This window comes from Barbus barbus, assembly GCF_936440315.1.
Source record: "Barbus barbus genome assembly, chromosome: 10".
Classification (NCBI taxonomy): Eukaryota; Metazoa; Chordata; class Actinopteri; order Cypriniformes; family Cyprinidae; genus Barbus; species Barbus barbus.
The window spans coordinates 13,570,536-13,592,228 of NC_136738.1; the positions used below are offsets into that span (position 1 = coordinate 13,570,536).

A 21,693-nucleotide genomic window follows, 5' to 3' on the forward strand; every position below is an offset into this window, starting at 1 on the left:
GAACAGCTACCTCATGACTCCTACTACTGATGGAGAGCAAGATCCCTTGGCATGGTGGAAGGTACATAGGGTTAACATTCCAAGGTTGAGCAAACTGGCTTGCAAATACCTATGTATACCAGCCACAAGTTCTCCATCTGAGAGACTCTTTAGTGCAGGCGGAAACGTTGTGACATGCGAGCGCTTATGTTTGAAACCGGCAAAGGTAGACATGTAAGTGTTTTTGGCCAAAAATTTGTAAATGTCACTTACTGGCAGCCTTTACTGCATGAAGAAAATGTTAACAAGTTCAAAGTATTTGTACTTGAATGTGTGCTGTGAAATATTTTAAATGCTGGTTATGTTATCAGTCGTGACGGTTTTAGTTGTTTATGAATATTTTGTGTAGCATCTGTGATCATAATTTTTTTGTTTGTTTTTAGACAATATAAGCTACAGAAAGGTGAAGTTCTTTATCAGCAATGTCAATTTGTTGAATGTTCTATATTTTGATAATTATTTTGTGTTTTTTTCTATATAAGCTAGACTACCTATCTTATTTCAAATTTAAAAGAGCTTGTTTACAGAAAGGTAAGGTCATTTTATTTGTGTTTACTGGAAATCGTTTGCTCTGGAGAAAAACAAATGTTTAAAGGGCACCTATTATGTAAAATCCGGTAGTGCGGCTTGGTCAATTGATCCATGCCGATGACAGGTCAGCGCGGCGTGAGCTCTGTAACATCACACTGTTTCGTCCCACTTTCATTGCATTTGGCTTCCCATATGTACAGCTAAACACCGGTTCTCTTTCTCTCAGTTATGTTGCTTATACCAGCTGTTTATTGCTGTAAGTTAGATATGCAATGCAGAGAGATGTATACGTGACGCCCACTTCTGGAGACAGGGCAGGAATATGCAGCTCATTTGCATTTAAAGCGATACACTCCAAATCAACTCTTTTTTTAGACACATCCCAAACATGTCATTTTCCAGATCTTTATAATAAATGATCTGTTGGGTATTTTTGGCTGAAACTTCACAGACATTCTGGGGACACCCAAGACCAATATTACATCTTGTAAAAAGGGGCATAATAGGTACCCTTTAAATACTGGCTATTTAAAAAGAAATTATAATATATGTTGAAGTAAGTTAATCTCTTTTCAGTTATTTTTCTAAAATGCAGCACTGACTGCATTTTAGCAGCAAGAAGCTAACCATCTATTGGGATGAAATGCACACTGCATCTGCTAGACTACAGGGAAGTGGGGGGATCTACAGTTAAAGCATGTTGTTGTATTCCTTTAATTTAAAGTGTGTGTAAAAGACTCTTAGGATACAGCTGATTTGCTGGGGGAGCATCACAATGGGATGTCAGTTAAAACACCTTGAGGCAACATCCATTTGCAAGTTTTATTTCACCAATGCCAGTACATAATTCTTTCAATTCTTTCCATAGGTATATCGGACTGGTTTCTGAACTTGTACACAATATAAAAAAAATATGAATAAACAAATATAAAGTTAAACAATCAATGAATTGCATAACAAAATCGAAACCATACAAAAACAATGAACTTACATCTGTACACAGCCACAACACCATATGAAAAAATCCAGAGCAGCAAACAAGGAGTGAACTCTGAAGCAACTCTTTTTAAAGGCCCCTAAATGGAGTCAGAATAGGGTGCAGCTGTCGTTTTGTCGTTCAAAAACCTTTATAAATGATCTTGATTAGAGATCGACCGATATATCGATTTACCGATATTTTTCCCAATATTTAAGCATTTTTCCATAATCGAATATCGGTTTTGTAATATCGGATTCCCCGATAAACACCGCCATCTTGTGGACGTTTTCAGAATTGCGCGCAGGATCGCAATTGCAGCGCATCTGAGGGGAGACGAGACAGCAACGGCGTGCAGGTACTTGATTTGCTGTAGTTAGTAAACTATTTAATATTACAGGCATTAATGCACAAATTAGATGTATTACATAAATGCCTGATATATAGTTTAAATGCAACTTGGCTCTAAGAAATATGATAAATAAGATACTCTGTCAAGCCCTGTCCCTATAAAGATAGGCTATAACTTTGCCTGAAATAACACAGCCATGAATTAGCACATGGTGGAAATAAAAGCGCTGAATTTAATTCTCTCTGTGGTCTATTAGTCTCGTGAAGTCGGAGTCACATAGATAATCCGTCAAGTCCTCTCCCAATAAAGACGTAACTTTGCATGAATTAAATAATACAGCCATGAATGATTGCATGTTGGAAAGAAAAGCATTGAATGTAATTCTCTCTCTGTTGTCTATATGCTCATCATTAGTCTCGTGAAGCCGCTTTCATATTGCAGTTCACTCAGCGGGTTGATGCTCAAGAAATGCTCAGCACGGCCACTGCATGTAACTTTTAACAAGATTCACTTTTTTGAAGCACCCTAAATTGTATTAACACTTACTATATAACCATTATTTAGTTTATAAACATCTAAATTACAACTCTATGGAAATTAATTATTTATTATCTCCGCGATCGATGGCAGTTTGAGTAGCCTATAGTTCTGTGTAAAGGCATAGATAAACCGCGCTGTCAGCAGCATAATTTAGAGCATGCCAGTTGAGAAATGCAATAAAATACAATGCTTGTTATATTCCAATATTCCAGAGAATATTGTTCCGTGAATTAACATTATCCAGTGAATTATTCTTCACTCTTTATCCTATTAAACAGCTTATAAACCTACTAAAACTGTAGTTAAAAATGAAGTTGATATGACTCCTTTCCTTTATTTTCTCCATTTGAAAACATTAGACTTTCTATGTTCATTTTGCTTACTGCTAATATTAGTGTTGCTGCTAAAGCTTTTTATAAATAAAATGTTTTTTTATTGTTGTAATACGAAGATTAAATTTAACATGACAGGGCTCTAGACTGCGACCAAAATGGTAATTGTTTGCGAGTTAAAATTTGACGTGGTCGCATTTGTACGAGTGCCAGGTCTGCGCTGCTCCAAAGTGTCTGCTTCATACAGCACGCGCTGCAGAGCCACAGCACATTATAGCAGGAGTCAGATTTCACTGATCACGTGAAGAGAGGTGCTTTCAGCGCGAGCGCTTAGTGGGTAGAGCCTGGTTTATACTCGCCGCTTCAGCACGAGCGTGAAGGTGCGCGTCGCGGATGGAGCGCAACGGATGGATTTGTTTTCAAACTAAAGTAAAAGACCGCTTCTTAAACCAGAGAAGGTGAACGTGGTGGTATTCTTGTAGAAAAAACACGCAAGTCCTGTCAGCTACAGCCAGTTTAGTTTTACTTTTCTTTTTGTTTTCGTTTTGAGAAGCTTGTTATCTTTGCTGTTTACCTCAGGTTATGCTATGGAGGCTTTCCTTAATTATAAAAAAAATATATTAATATTTATTTGCTTCCTCAGAGTTTGCTAAACATTCTGTAATATACTAGGTATATAGTACAGCATGTGATGTGTCCTGTGCCATGCCTCGTCTTATTCGTTTTTGTTGATAAATGTTATGTAAGAGTTTGTCATTGTCAACGTACTGTTTTATTGTTGTTGCGCTTTTTAATTAAGAATAACAATGAATCCATCTTTTGTTTTAGTCTTAAAAAGTTAAAGGTGTATAGATAAGCAAAACAGACAATTATCTTTTCTTGTAAAATGTGACACCAAGATCGCAAATTTGAAAGTAAAAAGCGCACGAAAAAAGGAATTCCTGTTCACAAAATTTAAATCACAAATAATACAGATGAAAAAGAACGAGTTGAATGTTGAAAACTTTCGTTACCATATAACTATAAACTATGATAAAAGTTCATCAGCATGCATTGATTAATCAAATGTTGTAGCAAAAACAAAAAACAAATTGCAACCAAATTATGTGCTCGTGCGCAAAAGTGAGATCAGTGGGAAGAATGAGTCTAGAGCCCTGCATGAAAGACTGCTAATTCTCAAAACATTTTTTGTTAAGATGACTGAAAGGAGGAAAAACCAAAGTGAAGTATGGACTTACTTCACGCAGTAATTTATTTACTTTATAACAGTAAATAAATATTGGTTCTGCATACCGGTTATCGGGCACATAGACATGCAAATAATTGGTATCGGTATCGGTTATAAAAAATCAATATCGGTCGATCACTAATCTTGATCATGATCTGTAATTTGAGATGGGTGCACCCATGTTTGTTCGCGCCGCAGTTCAGAATGTTCTGTCAGTTGGATTTGAGTTTTGATTTGAGTTTTGATTTCAGTTGGATGTCAACAATGGGTGGAGCTACAGTCACAATAGGTGTGTTCGACCTGAAACAAAGCCCCTCGTTCCGACAAACACAGTCTGCTCTGATTAGCCAGCTGACCCAGTGCATTGTGATTGGCCGAACACCACAAGAGCACGTCGGAAATGTAACATCCCTTACCATAATCGCGAGCTTCAGCTTTCAAAGTAAATATAAAGACAGTTAATAACGTCATTAGTTTTACCATCAGTTCAAGCCCGAAAGGGGAACTGAGTCGAGTGACACACAGTGATGATGCTCGTATATATTTGCAGTACAAAAGTTTAAGACAGCTGACGTGCTATGATTTCTGACGAGCTTTACACTCCGCTGTGATGTGACCCTGTTCCCCTCACACACACGACGCGTTACTCTACACTGCGCAAAACTCCACATTTGAACAGTCAATAGCAAATACTTGAACTAATAACAAAACATACTTACAGTCGCTGATTCAGAAGCGCCAGATTGTCATAGCAAAGTCGGAATTGACCCTTTCTTTTTTAGAAATAGCCTTTGTGCACAGCCAGCCTTGTACTGTCCTAGGTTCATGAAACTGTCATTCATAAAATGCGTTTCACAAATTCGAACATTTGGGTTGTGCTGTTCTGTTGTAAACAAATCTTAACCAATGATTCCTAATTGCATCTACTTTCGGAAGGCCAAATAAAGTGCTTTTGCTTTCGCATTGAAACACACAGCATCTCCCTGACATGGCTGCATCAACACTGAAACCACTCCTTCTTTCTTTGCGTGCACATTTGGGCGGCACTACGCAAATATTTTCATATTGTGACGTAGACAAGTAAGGGCGTGTTTGAATGAGCCATTTTTAGCCCGGTCTGGATCAGCCTTCTCTTTTAGATATAATAAATACTTCTGTGGGAGACTTTGAGCTTTGTCAAAGTCTTTTGACCACACTAAAGAAAAGGAAAACAAGAAATTGCATCATATTACCCCTTTAATGTGCAAAAAAAATTATTTACAGGACAAAAAAAAATAAACGTATAGAAGAATGTTTTGTGAATGTACATAATTACTTCTCTTTTATTTACTCGTGAATATTCAAAACAAAAATACAAAATGTACAGAAAGTTCTCAGGCTCATTTACAAATAAATTACACTACAAATTACACTTAATTTTTAACTTACATCACAAAAATAGATTACAGAAATTAGGTTGTTTCATTGACAACATGGCAAAGGGAGGTGGTGTGGTGTGGTGTGGTGTATGGATGCACATCAGCGTGTGATTACTGACTATATGACCATGTCTGCCAATATCACTTCATGTCTGGCAATCAGAATAATCTGGCAATTCTATTTTTTTTTCCTTTTCTATTACTCAAATAATTATTTTTGTATTTTTTTGTGCTCAAATAAATCACTTTTATGATGTCTAAAATTCTGTCTATTATTTTATAATTGAAAACCTATGCAGGAATATGTATAATGACTAAAATAGTTTGTATAATTCTGCAAAATATTCTGTGGTTATTTTTCCTCAAACGGGGGGTGGGGGGGGGGGGGGGACTATAAATAGTTTCAGAAAAAATATTGCAGGAATCTAATTTTTCATGGTATCTTCTTCAAATTTGAAATATAAACTCATGAGACACGTGGCTTTCAATCCATTAATTTTCTGGATTGCTCCAGGACTTATTTCATGTATTTGTATATGAAATAAAAAAAACATTCAGTAAATATTTTTCAAGGCACGTCAGTGTCTATAACTTTTTATCTTTTTGAGCATGATCAACTCTGGATGATGGATAGTAAAGCCTAGAGTGTCTTCTTTCCAAAGATACCTCATTTGTTTGTGTAGCACACTTTGTCAGGAACTGTTACCATTTTAATTTAGGTAGGTTATTTTCACCTGTGAGGTCCAAAATGCGGGGCGAAGGTTAATAGGTTAAGACAGGAAGACACGTTATTTAGTTTCCATCTGGCAGGACACAGAGGTCCTCAAGTCTATCAATGCCGCTCTACATCTTCTCAAGGACGTCACAGATGCCCTCTCTGGTGAATTATATGTCAGTGTATAATACCTGAAGCGAGTCCTGCATCTCCTGAAAACAGAAACCCTGGCTGAAAAGGAAGATGACACCGACCTAACGAAGGCCATAAAGTTAAGAGCGCTTGTCTATATGGAGGACAAATATATTGAACAAGCCAAATAGGACATTCTTTATGTAGCTTCATTCCTTGATCCACGTTTCAAAATGGGCTACATAAGACAAGAGAAAATTCCAGATATCAGAGTAATGGTCAAGTTAGAAATGGAACAGGAAGCACAAAAGGTAACTTGTTTTTATTTTATGGGCATCAATGTGCAACGGCAACAAAAGATGTTTAATGTTATAAGAGAAAATAAGCAGATGACAATATTAAAGTAGCTCTAAATTACACCACATTCTATATGTCATAATAGCTTGTTATTATAATACATGCAATTTAAGCCACTTTGTTTATTTACATTGACAGGGAATTTTTAAATGCTTACATAAAAATGCCTAATTTCCTCAACATTATATTATATTGAAAAGACCGTTTTCTGTTTTCAGGAGAAGAGGGCTTGTCTTAGCACCACAGCTGGTGTGCGTCAGTGTGCAGCTGAGACAGAACCATCAATATCTACTTACTTAGGTTAACAAATTAGGTATCTTTGGAAAGAAGACACTCTAGGCTTTACTATCCATCATCCAGAGTTGATCATGCTCAAAAAGATAAAAAGTTATAGACACTGACGTGCCTTGAAAAATATTTACTGAATGTTTTTTTTATTTCATATACAAATACATGAATGTCACTTACTGGCAGCCTTTACTGCATGAAGAAAATGTTAACAAGTTCAAAGTATTTGTACTTGAATGTGTGCTGTGAAATATTTTAAATGCTGGTTATGTTATCAGTCGTGACGGTTTTAGTTGTTTATGAATATTTTGTGTAGCATCTGTGATCATAATTTTTTTGTTTGTTTTTAGACAATATAAGCTACAGAAAGGTGAAGTTCTTTATCAGCAATGTCAGTTTGTTGAATGTTCTATATTTTGATAATTATTTTGTGTTTTTTTCTATATAAGCTAGACTACCTATCTTATTTCAAATTTAAAAGAGCTTGTTTACAGAAAGGTAAGGTCATTTTATTTGTGTTTACTGGAAATCGTTTGCTCTAGAGAAAAACAAATGTTTAAAGGGCACCTATTATGTAAAATCCGGTAGTGCGGCTTGGTCAATTGATCCATGCCGATGACAGGTCAGCGCGGCGCGAGCTCTGTAACATCACACTGTTTCGTCCCACTTTCACTGCATTTGGCTTCCCATATGTACAGCTAAACACCGGTTCTCTTTCTCTCAGTTATGTTGCTTATACCAGCTGTTTATTGCTGTAAGTTAGATATGCAATGCAGAGAGATGTATAAAAAAGATGGCGCCTGTGTCGGCATGCCGTCTACTGCTCTCCTGCCTGATAGTCTGGCTGCTTGCTTGGTACCCAAACTGTGGAGCCCTTGTAGTCTATGATCGTCAGTTCCTTTTGGATATTCGCTCAACCCTTTTTAACTTTCACAAGTCGGACGTGGGGTGTGTTCTCAACAAACAACATGAGAGTCTTATAACAGACATTCCGGACGATATTCGCCGCTGGCCTTTAAACAATTTACGGAGGAAGCGCCGGAGGAAACGTGGGTGCCGGGGAGGACTTGCGATTAAGCTGAAAGCCCGTCTGTTAGCGGGCTGTACTCCAAGCCCGTTCTCTGAGCTGCTACATGGTGGCGCTGTGGTTTGGCGTCTGGTGGATCAAGCGCACCGGTGGCTTCGACCTGTTCTTCCCCTGCTTCCACCCTCTGTCCCCCGGCTTGGACTCCCTCGGATCGGCCGCTATCTCCGAAGAATCGGAGCGGCTCATGGTATGTTACGTCCGCTGGGTAGAGCACCACTCTCTCCCGGCGCTGTTCCTCCACCTAATATGGTTTTAATCAACGCTCGCTCAGTAGTAAATAAGACATTTCTGTTGAATGACTTTTTTTCTTCGCATAATCTGGATTTCATGTTTATTACTGAATCATGGATCAAGGATGGCGATCTTATTCCTTTTTCTGAATTGGTGCCGGTTGATTGTACATTTTTTAACTCCCCCCGACAAAATGGACGTGGGGGTGGGTTAGTGACTGTCATAAAAAACTCTCACCGTGCGCAGTGTCGCTCCGTCTCTCTGGATACTTATACCAGTTTTGAATCTCAACTTATCCATCTTGACTGGAACGGTCCTATTTGCCTAGGGCTGATCTATCGTCCTCCACATTTAGTTAAGGACTTTCTTCAGCAATTCACTGACTTCATTGGAAATATTGTCACTAAATTTGATCGGTTTTTAATAATGGGCGATTTTAACGTCCATGTTTGCTGTCAGTCAAACCCTCTCTCGAGGGAATTTCTTAATATAATCGATGCTTTTAATCTGACACAATGGGTTAAAGGTCCCACTCATATTCACGGACACACTTTGGACCTTATCCTCTCCTATGGAGTTGATATTACTGATGTTATTGTCTCTGATTATATGCTCTCCGATCATAAGCCCATTTTATTTTCCATGGGCCTTCCTAGTCTTTCTCATGTTTCCTCTAAAGTGACACCTCTGTCTCGGGTTTATTCGCCTCAGTTCAATGTTAATTTTAGTCAGTGTTTCACAAAGTCTCACTCTCATCTACTTTTGGATTCTCCGTTACCAGACTTGGATGCAGACGAACATCTCAGTCTGTTAAATAGTGCTTGGCTTGATGTAATGAATGAAACTGCCCCTTTGAAGCCTTTTAAGCACAAACCCAAATCCGAATTGTGGCATACTGCTGAGACTCGGCTACTAAGGCAAACATGTAGAAAGGCTGAGCGAAAGTGGAAAAAAGACAATTTACACATCTCATTACAGCTGTTCAAAGACAGTTTACTGGCTTATCAGAGAGCCGCCAAATCAGCTAAGGCGACCTATTTCTCCAATTTAATTTTGGACAATCATTCTAGACCTAAGATTTTGTTTTCTGTCATTAATTCTGTTGTTAACCCCCCGGTAAATACTGTGTCAGTTGCCTCTGTTGCTCTATGTGAAAGCTTCTCGAGGTTTTTTAAGGACAAAGTAAGTAAACCCGGACTGGTAACTTATAATTCCTCTACCGAGCTGTCTGTTTTCCCTCCGTTGTCTGCATCTTGGAATGTTTTTGAACTAGTTTCTCTTCACTCACTTAAAGACACTATTGCTAAACTAAAACCATCCTCTTCTCCATATGATGTTATTCATCCTAGATTTCTAAAACAAATTGTTGATTCAGTTGGACCGGGCCTAGTGTCCTTTTTTAATAAGTGTCTTTTAACAGGTGTGGTTCCTGCTTATTTGAAAGTGGCTACTGTCACACCTCACCTCAAGAAGCCTTCACTCGACCTGTCTGTTTTAAAAAATTACCGCCCTATCTCTGTTCTACCATTTGTTTCAAAGGTTTTGGAAAAGATTGTGTTTTTCCAGCTTCAATCTTTTCTTGCTCTAAACAGTCTGTTTGAACACTTTCAATCTGGTTTTAAGGTTGCTCACAGTACCGAATCAGCCCTCTTGAGAGTGTTAAATGACATCTTCTTAGCCACTGACACAGGGGACTCTGTGGTCCTTGTTCTCTTAGATTTATCAGCTGCTTTTGACACTATCAACCATTCCATATTAATTAATAGACTTGAATCTTGGGTGGGTCTCTCTGGCACAGTTTTAAAGTGGTTTCAGTCATTCCTGTCGGATAGGAAATATGTGGTTAGGCTAGGAGATTTCTTCTCTTCCACTTCCTTTTTTCCCTGTGGTCTTCCTCAAGGTTCTGTCTTAGCTCCCACCTTATTTTCACTATATATGCTGCCTCTAGGCTCCATTTTTAGGAAACACGGGATGTCATTTCACCTCTATGCTGATGACACCCAAATGTATCTACCTTTTAAGAAAAACAATCCTATGGCCATGAATGCTCTGTTGTCCTGTTTAGATGAAGTTAAATCTTGGTTATTTAAAAATTTCTTATCTCTAAATGAAGAAAAAACTGAGGTGATAGTTTTCGGTCCATCAGATAATATGAAGGACTCTGATTTTGACCTAGGACCTTTATCTGCTTTTAGGTCCTCACAGGTACGGAACCTGGGTGTTTTATTGGATGACACGCTAAAATTTGATAAACAAATTTCCACCGTGATTGGATCTAGTTTTTATCAGCTCCGTACACTTGCAAAAATCAAAAATTTTCTCACCGACAAGACTCTGGAGATGGCCGTTCATGCTTTTATTACGTCGCGTCTAGATTATTGTAATTCTTTATATTGTGGCATCTCTAAATCACAAATTGCCCGTCTTCAATTGGTCCAGAACGCTGCTGCTAAGTTTCTTTTAAAAAAGAAAAAAAGGGATCATGTCACTCCGCTCCTGAAGGCCCTTCACTGGTTGCCTATCCAATTTAGAATACACTTCAAAATTTTATTATTTGTTTTTAAATCGTTACATCATCAAGCACCCATTTACCTATCCGAATTGCTCCACCAGTATACCCCTTTGAGAAGTTTGAGATCCGGCGACCAGAACCTCCTCTTAATTCCACACTCTAGACTCAAGCGTAGAGGTGACCGTGCCTTTTCAGTAATTGGGCCTCGTCTTTGGAATGACTTGCCAGTTGAGATTAGAACGGCCCCTAGTCTGACATTTTTAAATCACTCTTAAAAACCTATTTGTTTTCAATGGCCTATTAGGTTGTATTTTATCTATTCCATTTCTTATTTATGTGTCTTGTTTCCTTTTAATTTTTCTTGTGGATGCTTCCAAGTGTAAAGCACTTTGGTCAGTCTTCTGGCTGTTTTAAATGTGCTATATAAATAAAGTAAACTTGAAAACTTGAAACTATACGTGACGCCCACTTCTGGAGACAGGGCAGGAATATGCAGCTCATTTGCATTTAAAGCAATACACTCCAAATCAACTATTTTTTTAGACACATCCCAAACATGTCATTTTCCAGATCTTTATAATAAATGATCTGTTGGGTATTTTTGGCTGAAACTTCACAGACACATTCTGGGGACACCCAAGACCAATATTACATCTTGTAAAAAGGGGCATAATAGGTACCCTTTAAATACTGGCTATTTAAAAAGAAATTATAATATATGTTGAAGTAAGTTAATCTCTTTTCAGTTATTTTTCTAAAATGCAGCACTGACTGCATTTTAGCAGCAAGAAGCTAACCATCTATTGGGATGAAATGCACACTGCAATTCTTTCAATTCTTTCCATAGGTATATCGGACTGGTTTCTGAACTTGTACACAATATACAAAATTAGGTTGTTTCATTGACAACATGGCAAAGGGAGGTGGTGTGGTGTGGTGACCCATACTTGGAATTTGTGCTCTGCATTTAACCCATCCAAGTGTACACACAGTAGTGAACATACACCCGGAGCAATGGGCAGCCAATGCTGAGGTGCCCGTGGAGCAGTTGGGGGTTCCTTGCTCAAGGGTCTCACCTTAGTCGTGGTATTGAGGGTGGAGAGAGTGTTGGTTATTCACTCCCCCCACCTACAATCCCTGCCGGACATGAGACTCGAACCCACGACCTTCGGGTTACAAGTCCAACTCTCTATCCATTAGGCCACGACTGCCCCTAATATGACATTAATAATAATAAAAAAAAAAAGCCTTCGTCGCGCCGTGGTGACACAATCGGCCTTGGAATGCAGTCGGTGCATCCTGAATTTGGACAGCTTACGTAGTGTTGCTGTGACGCAATCGCAATTCAAATACGCACAGGCCTACTTTACAGGAACAATGAACAAATCAGTCATTGTGAAGCGAATAATTTACTTACCCCTGAAAGAGGAAGAGATTGAAGTAGTTGTGGTTCTTGGTAAGAAAATTTCCAAGAACACGGTTTGGGTAGCCACATTTGATCTGGTATGCTGAGAGACCAAAATAAATGCACTTTACAAAGTACCAGAGTTGAGCAACTCGATTCCTGTTGAATCTCCTGAAACAAGAAACATTGCAGTAAAATTAACTTCAGAAATCTCATAATCCATATTGTATTGTATTGCTAAGCCATATTGTAAGGTTCACACGTTATAATTCCTTTATAGCACACAACTACTACAATTAACATGCCCTTAGGCGATGGGTTACACCTTAAAACTTGTCTCTGTACGTGTATTTAACCGTGTGAGACATGGGGAATGAGACATTGGTCTACAGAACTGCTTCAACCATTTAAACCATTGGATTTACAAAGTGTAATGAGGAGATTTTAGAATGGAAACAGATAGGGGCTAATCAATTGAACCTAGCATTAGCACTTAACCACTTGCATAAACAACACACAATAGGTGTCAATTGAAATAGTAGAAGCTTGACTTTACATTGAATATAGAAAATTTGACTCTAAAGGGGTGCTTTTAAATTTGACAGAACTATGTTTTCATAGCATGGAACAAAAATGGTTTACTTGAAAATGTGATCTGTAAAAGCATTGTACATAACAGATAAAACTTGTGTCGTTGAAAAAGTCTCAACTAGCAGAATACAATAAGTATATCTGTTTCAGTTTAAGACCCAACTATATCAAGTTGTTATATGAAAAGCTGACACAGAAGCACAAGTAAACAGAATACACAAGGCATTTCTGACACAATATTGGATTGTAACTTCGTAAAATATTATAACAGCATAGTAAATCGCATAACTATATTTAGAGCACACACACACACAATTTAACAATGCGTAGATCTTGAGTGTACACTTAGGCACTATTCAATGCTCTTTTTTAGTATACATAGTTTGATTACTGTGTTCACACTGAAAATTCCACAAAGATAAAGTGGACTTCAAATGCCTGGATAATGCATTTAATCAACCAAAAAAGTGTGGAATGTTGGACACTTAATGCACTCAGCTGTCACACATTTAATTACATACTGGAGTGGGAGATGCTATCAAACTTTGATGTTGTATATAAAAAAAAAAAACTGGTAACACTTTATAATAACGTCCAGTTATAAGTCATTTATAAGTGATTAGTTAATGATTAACTAATCGTTTACAAAACATTCATAAGCAATTAATAAGTGATATGCTAACAATTTGTGTATGTTTTGTTAATTCATTTAAAAGTCATTTACAAGTAATTAGCTAATGATGAACTAATCATTTACAAAACATGACTATGCATTCATAGATGATTAATAATTGATATGTTAATATTTTTATCTATGTTTTGCAGAATAAGTTTTGAATCATTTACAAGTGATTAGATGATGATGAACTAATCATTTACAAAACATAACTATACATTCACAAATGATTAAGTATATGCTAACAATTTATAAATCTGTCATAAGTTATCTTTAAAAATAGCATCATGAAATAATTAAACATCCTTAATGGTTAATGGTTAATAGTTAATATATTATTAATCACTTATAGATCATTGAAATGTCAACATTGTACTATTATCTCAATAAACATTATAACTCATTTACAAAGCTTTCTGTATCCCCTAATCTAAAGTGTAAACTAATCATCAGTTGTAAATGTTTTACAAACTTTATGGTTTCCAGTCGTGTGTGCGTAAATATATATATATATATATATTCACAAACAACCTGTAACCTGGAAGGTTTGTAAAACATTTACAACTGATGAGTAGTTTACACTTTAGATTAGGGGATGCAGAAAGCTTTGTAAATGATTTATAATGTTTATTGAGATAATAGTACAATGTTGACATTTCAATGATCTATAAGTGATTAATAATATATTAACTAGTAACTATTAACCATTAAGGATGTTTAATTATTTCATGATGCTATTTATAAAGATAACTTATGAAAGATTTATAAATCGTTAGCATATTACTTAATCATTTGTGAATGTATAGTTATGTTTTGTAAATGATTAGTTCATCATTAGCTAATTACTTGTAAATGACTTTTAAATGAATTAACAAAACATACACAAATTGTTAGCATATCACTTATTAATCGCTTATGAATGTTTTGTAAATGATTAGTTAATCATTAACTAATCACTTATAAATGACTTATAACTGGACGTTATTATAAAGTGTTACCAAATAACTTTATATAATTCATACACTAGACAGCTGAGTATATAGAGCATAGACTATGTTCAGTGTATGAGTGCATCATTAGGGTCACAACTCTTCACTAGGTTTGCCAGCTACTCTGTATAATACAGAATTGTCCTGTATTTAAGGTATCAAAAGTTTGTCCCGTATACATCATATGGTCATCTCCACCTAGACCACACACACACATGCATACACACACACACACACACACACACACACACACACACACACAAAATAATAATCATTCATTAATTCAGAATTAATCATTCTTTTTGGACAAATCATTTGTTTTTCAATAAAGAATGTCTCGGTTACGTACGTAACCCTCGTTCCCTGATGGAGGGAACGGAGACGTTATGTTGTGACGACATATGGGATTTACCTGGGAGCCCCGATCACCTCTGATAAGAGAAAACGCCAATGAAATTGGCTAGTGGATTTTGCATACCTGAGCCACTCCCCGTGCATACGGGTATAAAAGGGCGACAGGTGCATCCACTCATCGGGTTTTCTGCTGAGGAGCCGAGAACGTGTCCCTGCAACCAGCGATGATTCAAGATTGTGGCATGGGGACATAACCTCTCCGTTCCCTCCATCAGGGAACGAGGGTTACGTACGTAACCGAGACGTTCCCTATGTCACTACGACTTATGTATGGAAAGCGCCACAACCTGAACCCCGTCACGACCTTGTGGCATGCAGATGCTTAGAAGCGAGCGCGTGACAGACAAATGCCATGCGAAAGGTCGCAACCTTCCCATCGCCCCAGCGCAAATTCGCTAACCTTGTTGCCCGCAGAGACCACTGAGTACATTGCTGCTGGAGAGAGCCAAACCGCTGTTCCTTTCCCCAAGAAGTCGGAAGGGATTTCGACCTTCAATGAAAGATAGCTTCAAGTCTTCACTATTTATTATTACAGCTTGGCAGTAACGACAGGGAAGTGAGCCTTCCGGAGAAGGGCGCTACAGAGGCCACATCCTGCCCGAAGGGAAGTAACATGTGGAGACACTGATATGGACTGACCCAGGCCTGGGGCAGTACTACATACAACTGGACCCTGGGGCAGATCCTACCTAGGAGTAGGGAGGAGGGCTGCCAGCTCAGTCAAAGGGAAGACACCGTGAGGGAAATCTTACCGTGGACGAATACATGTGTGGGATTACCCGAAGGGAATCAAGCCATATGGACACCTAGCCGAGTACAGGGGCTGACCGGAGACCCGGGCGAGCTAGCACCAGTACTGGGCCTGGCGTCAGACTGCTCTGCCCAGTCTGACTGCCGGGGGTGTTGGAGGAACTCCACCAGGGTTCGCCGTCCGGGGAACTGAACTGGAGGAGGAAAAAGGCGCTCATATCCCCGGGTGAGGGGGAATAACGCAGCAAGCGTGACACCGGCCAACTCTTCCCACCACTTACCTGTTACCCAACACACGGGAAGAAACTGGCTCAACGCGGAGACTGTAAAATCTCGCAAAGGTGTCCGGTGTCGCCCAGCCCACAGCTCTACAGATGTCTGCCAAAGAGGCGCCGTGCGCCAACGCATAGGGGGAGGCAACACTCCGTGTGGAGTGAGCCCTCACCCCAAGGCGGCCAACCTCTGCTTGGAGACAGCCTTCCCTTTCTGCTGACCTCCATGGCAGAAAAAGAGCTGCTCAGAGCTTCTGAAGCTCCGGGTGCGGTCCACGTATATGCGCAACGCTCTTACGGGACACAGCAACGCCAAGGCTGGATCTGCCTCCTCCGAAGGCAGTGCTTGCAGGTTCACCACCTGATCGCGGAAGGGCGTGGTGGGAACCTTCGGTACGTATCCAGGCCGGGGTCTCAGGACAACGTGAGTCCGGCCCGAACACAAGGCTCTCTTCGCCCACCGAAAATGCATGGAGGTCTTCGACCCTTTTCATGGAAGTGAAAGCAGTCAGGAGCGCTGTCTTAGCCGACAGGAATTTCAGCTCGACTGAGTCTAGTGGCTCAAAGGGACCCCTCTGAAGTCCACCCAGGACGATAGAGAGGTCCCAGGAGGGCATCAGGGGTGACCTAGGGGGATTCAACCTCCTGGCACCCCTCAGGAACCTCAAGATGACATCATGCTTTCCTAGGGACCGGCCGTCCACTGCATCGTGATGGGCCGCGATAGCAGCCACATACACTTTCAAGGCGGAGGGTGACAGCCTACGCTCCAACCTTTCTTGCAGGAAAGAAAGCACTACTTCAATCGTGCATCTTAGGGGGTCTTCTCGGCGAGAAGAACACCAGTTCACGAACAGACTCCACTTCAGTGCATAGGCTTGCCTTGTTGAAGGAGCTCTAGCCTGAGTGATGGTCTCTACCACAGCCTGTGGTAGACCACTTAAGTCTGCCGCGTCCCATCCAGGAGCCACTTGAAGGTTCCACAGATCTGGACGTGGGTGCCATATGGCGCCGAGCCCCTGAGAAAGGAGGTCCTTCCTCAGAGGAATGCGCCAGGGAGGGGCTGTCGCAAGGAGAATGAGTTCAGGAAACCAGGTCTGGGTGGGCAAATAGGGCGCGACCAACAGGACCTGCTCCTTGTCCTCCCTGACCTTGCACAGTGTCTGTGCGAGCAGGCTCACTGGGGGAAAGCCCAAGGCCAGCTGTGTGCCAGTGTGTTCGTGCCGAGGGGCCCCTCGGTCAGGGAGAAATACAGCTGGCAGTGGGAGGACTCGTGGGAAGCAAACAGGTCTACCTGAGTTTCCCCGAATCGACTCCAGATCAGCCGGATCGTCTCGGGATGGAGTCGCCACTCTCCGGGGAAAGTGAGCTGTCATGAGAGAGCATCGGCTGCACAATTGAGCTCCCCCAGAATGTGGACAGCGCGCAGCGACCTGAGCTGCGTGTGTCTCCAGAGGAGGAGATGGCTGGCGAGCTGTGACATGCGGCGTGATCATAGACCTCCCAGCCAGTTGATGTACGAGACAGCCGCAGTGTTGTCCGTACGGACTAACACATGCTTGCCTAACATCAGTGGCCGAAACTGCCACAAGGCCCGATGCACTGACAACAGCTCCAGGCAGTTGATGTGCCAAAGCAGTCGAGGCCCCGTCCAGAGCCACGAGGCTGCCTGCCCGTTGCATGTAGCGCCCCAGCCCATGCTGGAGGCATCTGTTGTGACAACAACATGCCGGGACACTTGTTCTAAGGGCATCCCGGCCCGTAGAAAAGCAAGGTCTGTCCAGGGGCTGAAGGAGCGGCGACACTCCCGTGTGATATTCACCTGAAGTGAACCGTGGCGCCATGCCCACCTCGGGACTCGGGAGTGCAACCAGTGCTGAAGTGGTCTCATATGAAGCAACCCGTGACTGTGGCTGCGGATGCCATATGCCCCAGGAGCCTCTGAAACTGTTTCAGTGGAACCACAGTCCTGCCTCTGAAGGAACTCAGGCAGTTCAGCACTGATTGGGCACGCTCATCTGTGAGGCGCGCCGTCATACTCACTGAGTCTAACTACACACTGAGAAAAGAGATTCTCTGCACAGGGGAGAGCTTGCTCTTTTCCCGGTTGACCTGAAGCCCCAACTGGCTGAGGTGCCATAAAACCAGATCCCTCTCATCGCACAACTGTTCTCGGGACTGGGCCAGAATGAGCCAGTCGTCGAGATAGTTGAGGATCCTGACACCCACTTCCCATAACGGGGCAAGGGCGCCCTCTACGACCTTCCTGAAGACACAGGGAGACAGGGAGAGCCCGAAGGGAAGGACCTTGTAGGAACGGTCTGTGTCGCGGAAGGATCGAAACATGAAAGTAAGCATCCTTCAGGTCGATCGCTGCAAGCCAATCCTGGGACTGGATGCACCTGATCATGCGCCTGTGCGTCAACATCTTGAACAGGAGCCTGTGCAAGGCCCGGTTCAAGACTCGCAGATCCAGGATTGGTCGAAGACCACCGCCTTTCTTGGGTACGATGAAGTAAGGGCTGTAAATCCCCCCTGCCTCATCTCGGCTGGAGGGACCGGCTCGATTGCATCCTTTGCCAAGAGGACAGCAAATCTCCTCGCGCAAGACAGGAGCGTTCCGAGCTGCCACCAAGGTCTCGAGAACGCCGCTGAACCTGGGAGGTCGCCTGGCGAACTGAATCGCGTAGCCGAGTCGAATTGTGCGCGTGAGCCAACGAGATGGGTTGGGTAGCACAAGCCACGCTTCCAGACGCCGTGCAAGTGGCTCCAATGGCCACAATCGACGTACTTGCGGTGGTGCAGCACAGGGGAGTAGACCTGGATGGTACAGAAGGCAACACGTAGAGGTGCGTTGGGAGGCACTGCGTCCCCGAACCGCGCTCTCTTGGCCGCTGGTAAGATGGGCCACGGGTGAGAGTGAGGAGGCAACGCGTCGCACACTGTCGGCCCGTGAACCTGAAAACCCGGAGGAAAAGGAAATTGCTCTTTCTGTGAAAATGTGGGAACCGCTGGCCCTTGGGCCAACGGCGGAACAGAAACAAAAAGAAACACGGGATTCTCCACCCGGCCCTCCTCTGGGTGAAGGAGCGGCACTATCCTCGCCATCTCCTGAGAAAGCGCAAACTCCAACATCTCCGGGTTGCCCGCGTCAGGGCCGCTTCATCGATTTCTTGGACGACTTGGGGCCCGGTTGGGATGCGAAGTATCCCAAATGTAATCACATTTGTTCACTGCAATTGAGTCCTCCATCTTTCCTAAGCATGACAGAATCAAGAATGGATTCATGGATCCATTCTTCAAGAAACCAAGAATGGATTCAGCGGATGAACACGAGCTGTGTTGAGCCATTGCTTGACAGGGCATTCTTTTGATTAGGGGAATGAGCGACAGGTATAGGAGATCAATTTGTAGTTGTGCACTCAATACTCTGCTGATTGCTCAAAGAACATGCTACAGAAAATGACAGGACCAAAACAAATAACAGAGAAGGACCGGTAACACATCCTGATCTGTGACACATATCAGTCAAAATTGGCCTGAGAAAAAAACAAACAAAAAAAACATTAATCACCTAAAAGTTGTCAGGAGATGCATTAAATTTGACTGTTATTCAGAACAAAATAAGATAGAAATAAGAAAATATCAGTAGTAGGGGTGTTAAAATTAATCGTTGCATCAATGCATTGTGATGCGGATGTGGACGATTATGAACCAATGCAGTAATAGACCATAATCGATTATAGCCTACTGACGTCATTCCTACACACGCTTGTTATGGGAGTATTAAAAATGCACTCTCTATTTTTCATTCTGAGCTTGTTTTTTCCCGCATATGACACGTGTGTGCACTAGAGACAATCACAGCAGCTTCATTGCAAAGAATAGTGACACTAACAGAAACACCAAAGTTCTGAGTTTCCGGCCTGTGAAGTTGAGACTGTAATAGACACAAACGTTCTGCGTCTGAGTCCTGTCAAGGGAAGGACTATAACAGATCAACCTTCATTCTGAGTCTCCCATCCAGAGAGACAATAGCAGATACATTGTTCTGAGTCTCCGGCCTGCAAGGGTGAGACACTAGCAGATACATTCGTTCTGAGTCTCTCATCCTGAGAGACAGAAACATCAATGTTCTGAGCCTCTGGTGCATGCAGGAAGAGGCAGTAACAGATACCAATTCCTGAGTCTCCAGCTTGTGAGGCAGCAACAGATATGACCACGTTCTGAGCCTCCAGCCTGCGAGGAGAGAGATATTCTACGTTTAAAGTCTTCGTCCAGCAAGACAACAACAGATGCAGCACGTCCAGAGTCTCTAACCTTGAGAGACAAAGTGGATTGACCAAGTTCTGAGTCTCAAATCGTAAACCTTTGATATTTACGCTTTGAGTTTGAGGAAACTTGGCCTTAAAATCGTCTAGTGTGTGGCCAGCCATAAATGATTGCGAACGCATCTCTCTCTTTCCTCTGAGGTGAAATGAGTAAATCCAACCTGAATTGGTTCAGGTTCTGGGTAAACAGCATCTGCCAGACTGTGCACGGGGACGTAGCGAGGAGCTCGTCATGAACGAATCAGGTTATCAATGCGGATGGATAGATTGATGAATTGATCCAGAGTCTTTCCCTCGCCATGGCATGCTAGTTTCGACTGTAATTCCGAGGTGAGTCTCTTGCGGTACAACAATTTGGGTGGATCGTCCAGCCAACCAGTTTATGCTGCAAGAGTGCAAAATGAGAGAGCATAATCAGTGGCTATGTTCCTTTCCTGACGCAGGGCTAGCAACTGCTCGCCAGTCTCCTTTTCGCCCGCAGAGTGCTCAAAGATCTCCTGGAAGTATTGTAGAAAGCAGGTGAATGAAGGAAATGACATGTGTTCCCCCTCCCTTACGGCGGTGGTGTCATGATCTGGGCCCTGTATTTCTTCCTTTCACCACCAGAGGTCCCCTAACTCCACACACCTGTCACTTATTACACTCCCAGCTGTTCCCCATTATCATGGACTATTTCTACACCACACTCCCGCTGCTTTGTCTGGTTGAATTCATTGTTTTGTCTTGTTGGCCTTATTATTTCTTATTAAAGCCGTCTTTCCTGCATTTGGACCCAGGCCTTGTTCTTTCCACGGTGCTCCCTTAGTGTTCCGTTCCAGCAAACATGGGTCCAGCAGGGAAGTTCCTCAACATCCGCCAGGGAGACCGGAGCATTGAAGATTATGTCAGGGACTTCGTTGGAGTGGGTCGTCGGTCAGCTACTGAGAAGACCAGCCTCATGGTCTTTTTCTGGGGAGGCCTAGCTGAGCCCTTCAAGTCCCTTATGCCTTACTGGCACCCTGAGAAATCACTGGAGGAATATATCAATCGGGCTCTGTACTTGAGAGGCTCATCCTTCAAGGTGGAGTTAGCTGCGGAGCCCGTTCACAGTTCTCCCGACGTGGAGATCCAAGGGGTGTCAGAGGCCTCGTCGGCTGCACCCAGTACCTCACGCCCGTTCCCGGAGCATTCCGGGATGATACGCAGCATGCAGGAACCCCCGCTGATGTCGTTGCGAGCAGCGTGGTTTGCTCGCGGTCCTCCCAAGGTAGTGGCGTCCGCCCAAAAAGCTCCCGAGGCAGCGGCGACTGCTCACAATTACCTCGAGGCGGCAGAGCCCGCTGATGTTCCCTCTGAGGCAGCAGAGCTCGCTTCAGGCCTTCCCGAAGCGGCAGAGCCCGCTGAGGTCCCCTCTGAGGTGGCAGAACTCGCCTCAGGCCTTTCCAAAGTGGCGGAGTCCGCTGATGTTCCCTCCGAGGTAGCGGAGCTTGCTTCAGGCCCTCCCAAAGCGGCAGAGCCTGCTGATGTTCCCTACGAGACAGCGGTGTA

The 21,693-nt window shown here is 42.3% G+C and overlaps 1 protein-coding gene across 1 annotated transcript in view; it reads right to left on the minus strand.

Annotated features, from left to right (window-relative positions):
* The window catches only part of LOC306875608 (piezo-type mechanosensitive ion channel component 2), a gene marked incomplete at both ends in the record, with an annotated part of 550,584 nt that overhangs the window by 99,961 nt on the left and 428,930 nt on the right, over positions 1-21,693 (minus strand). The window contains 1 exon segment of the mRNA XM_079426295.1: positions 12,156-12,314. Within this exon segment, the coding sequence (XP_079282421.1) occupies positions 12,156-12,314 (159 nt within the window).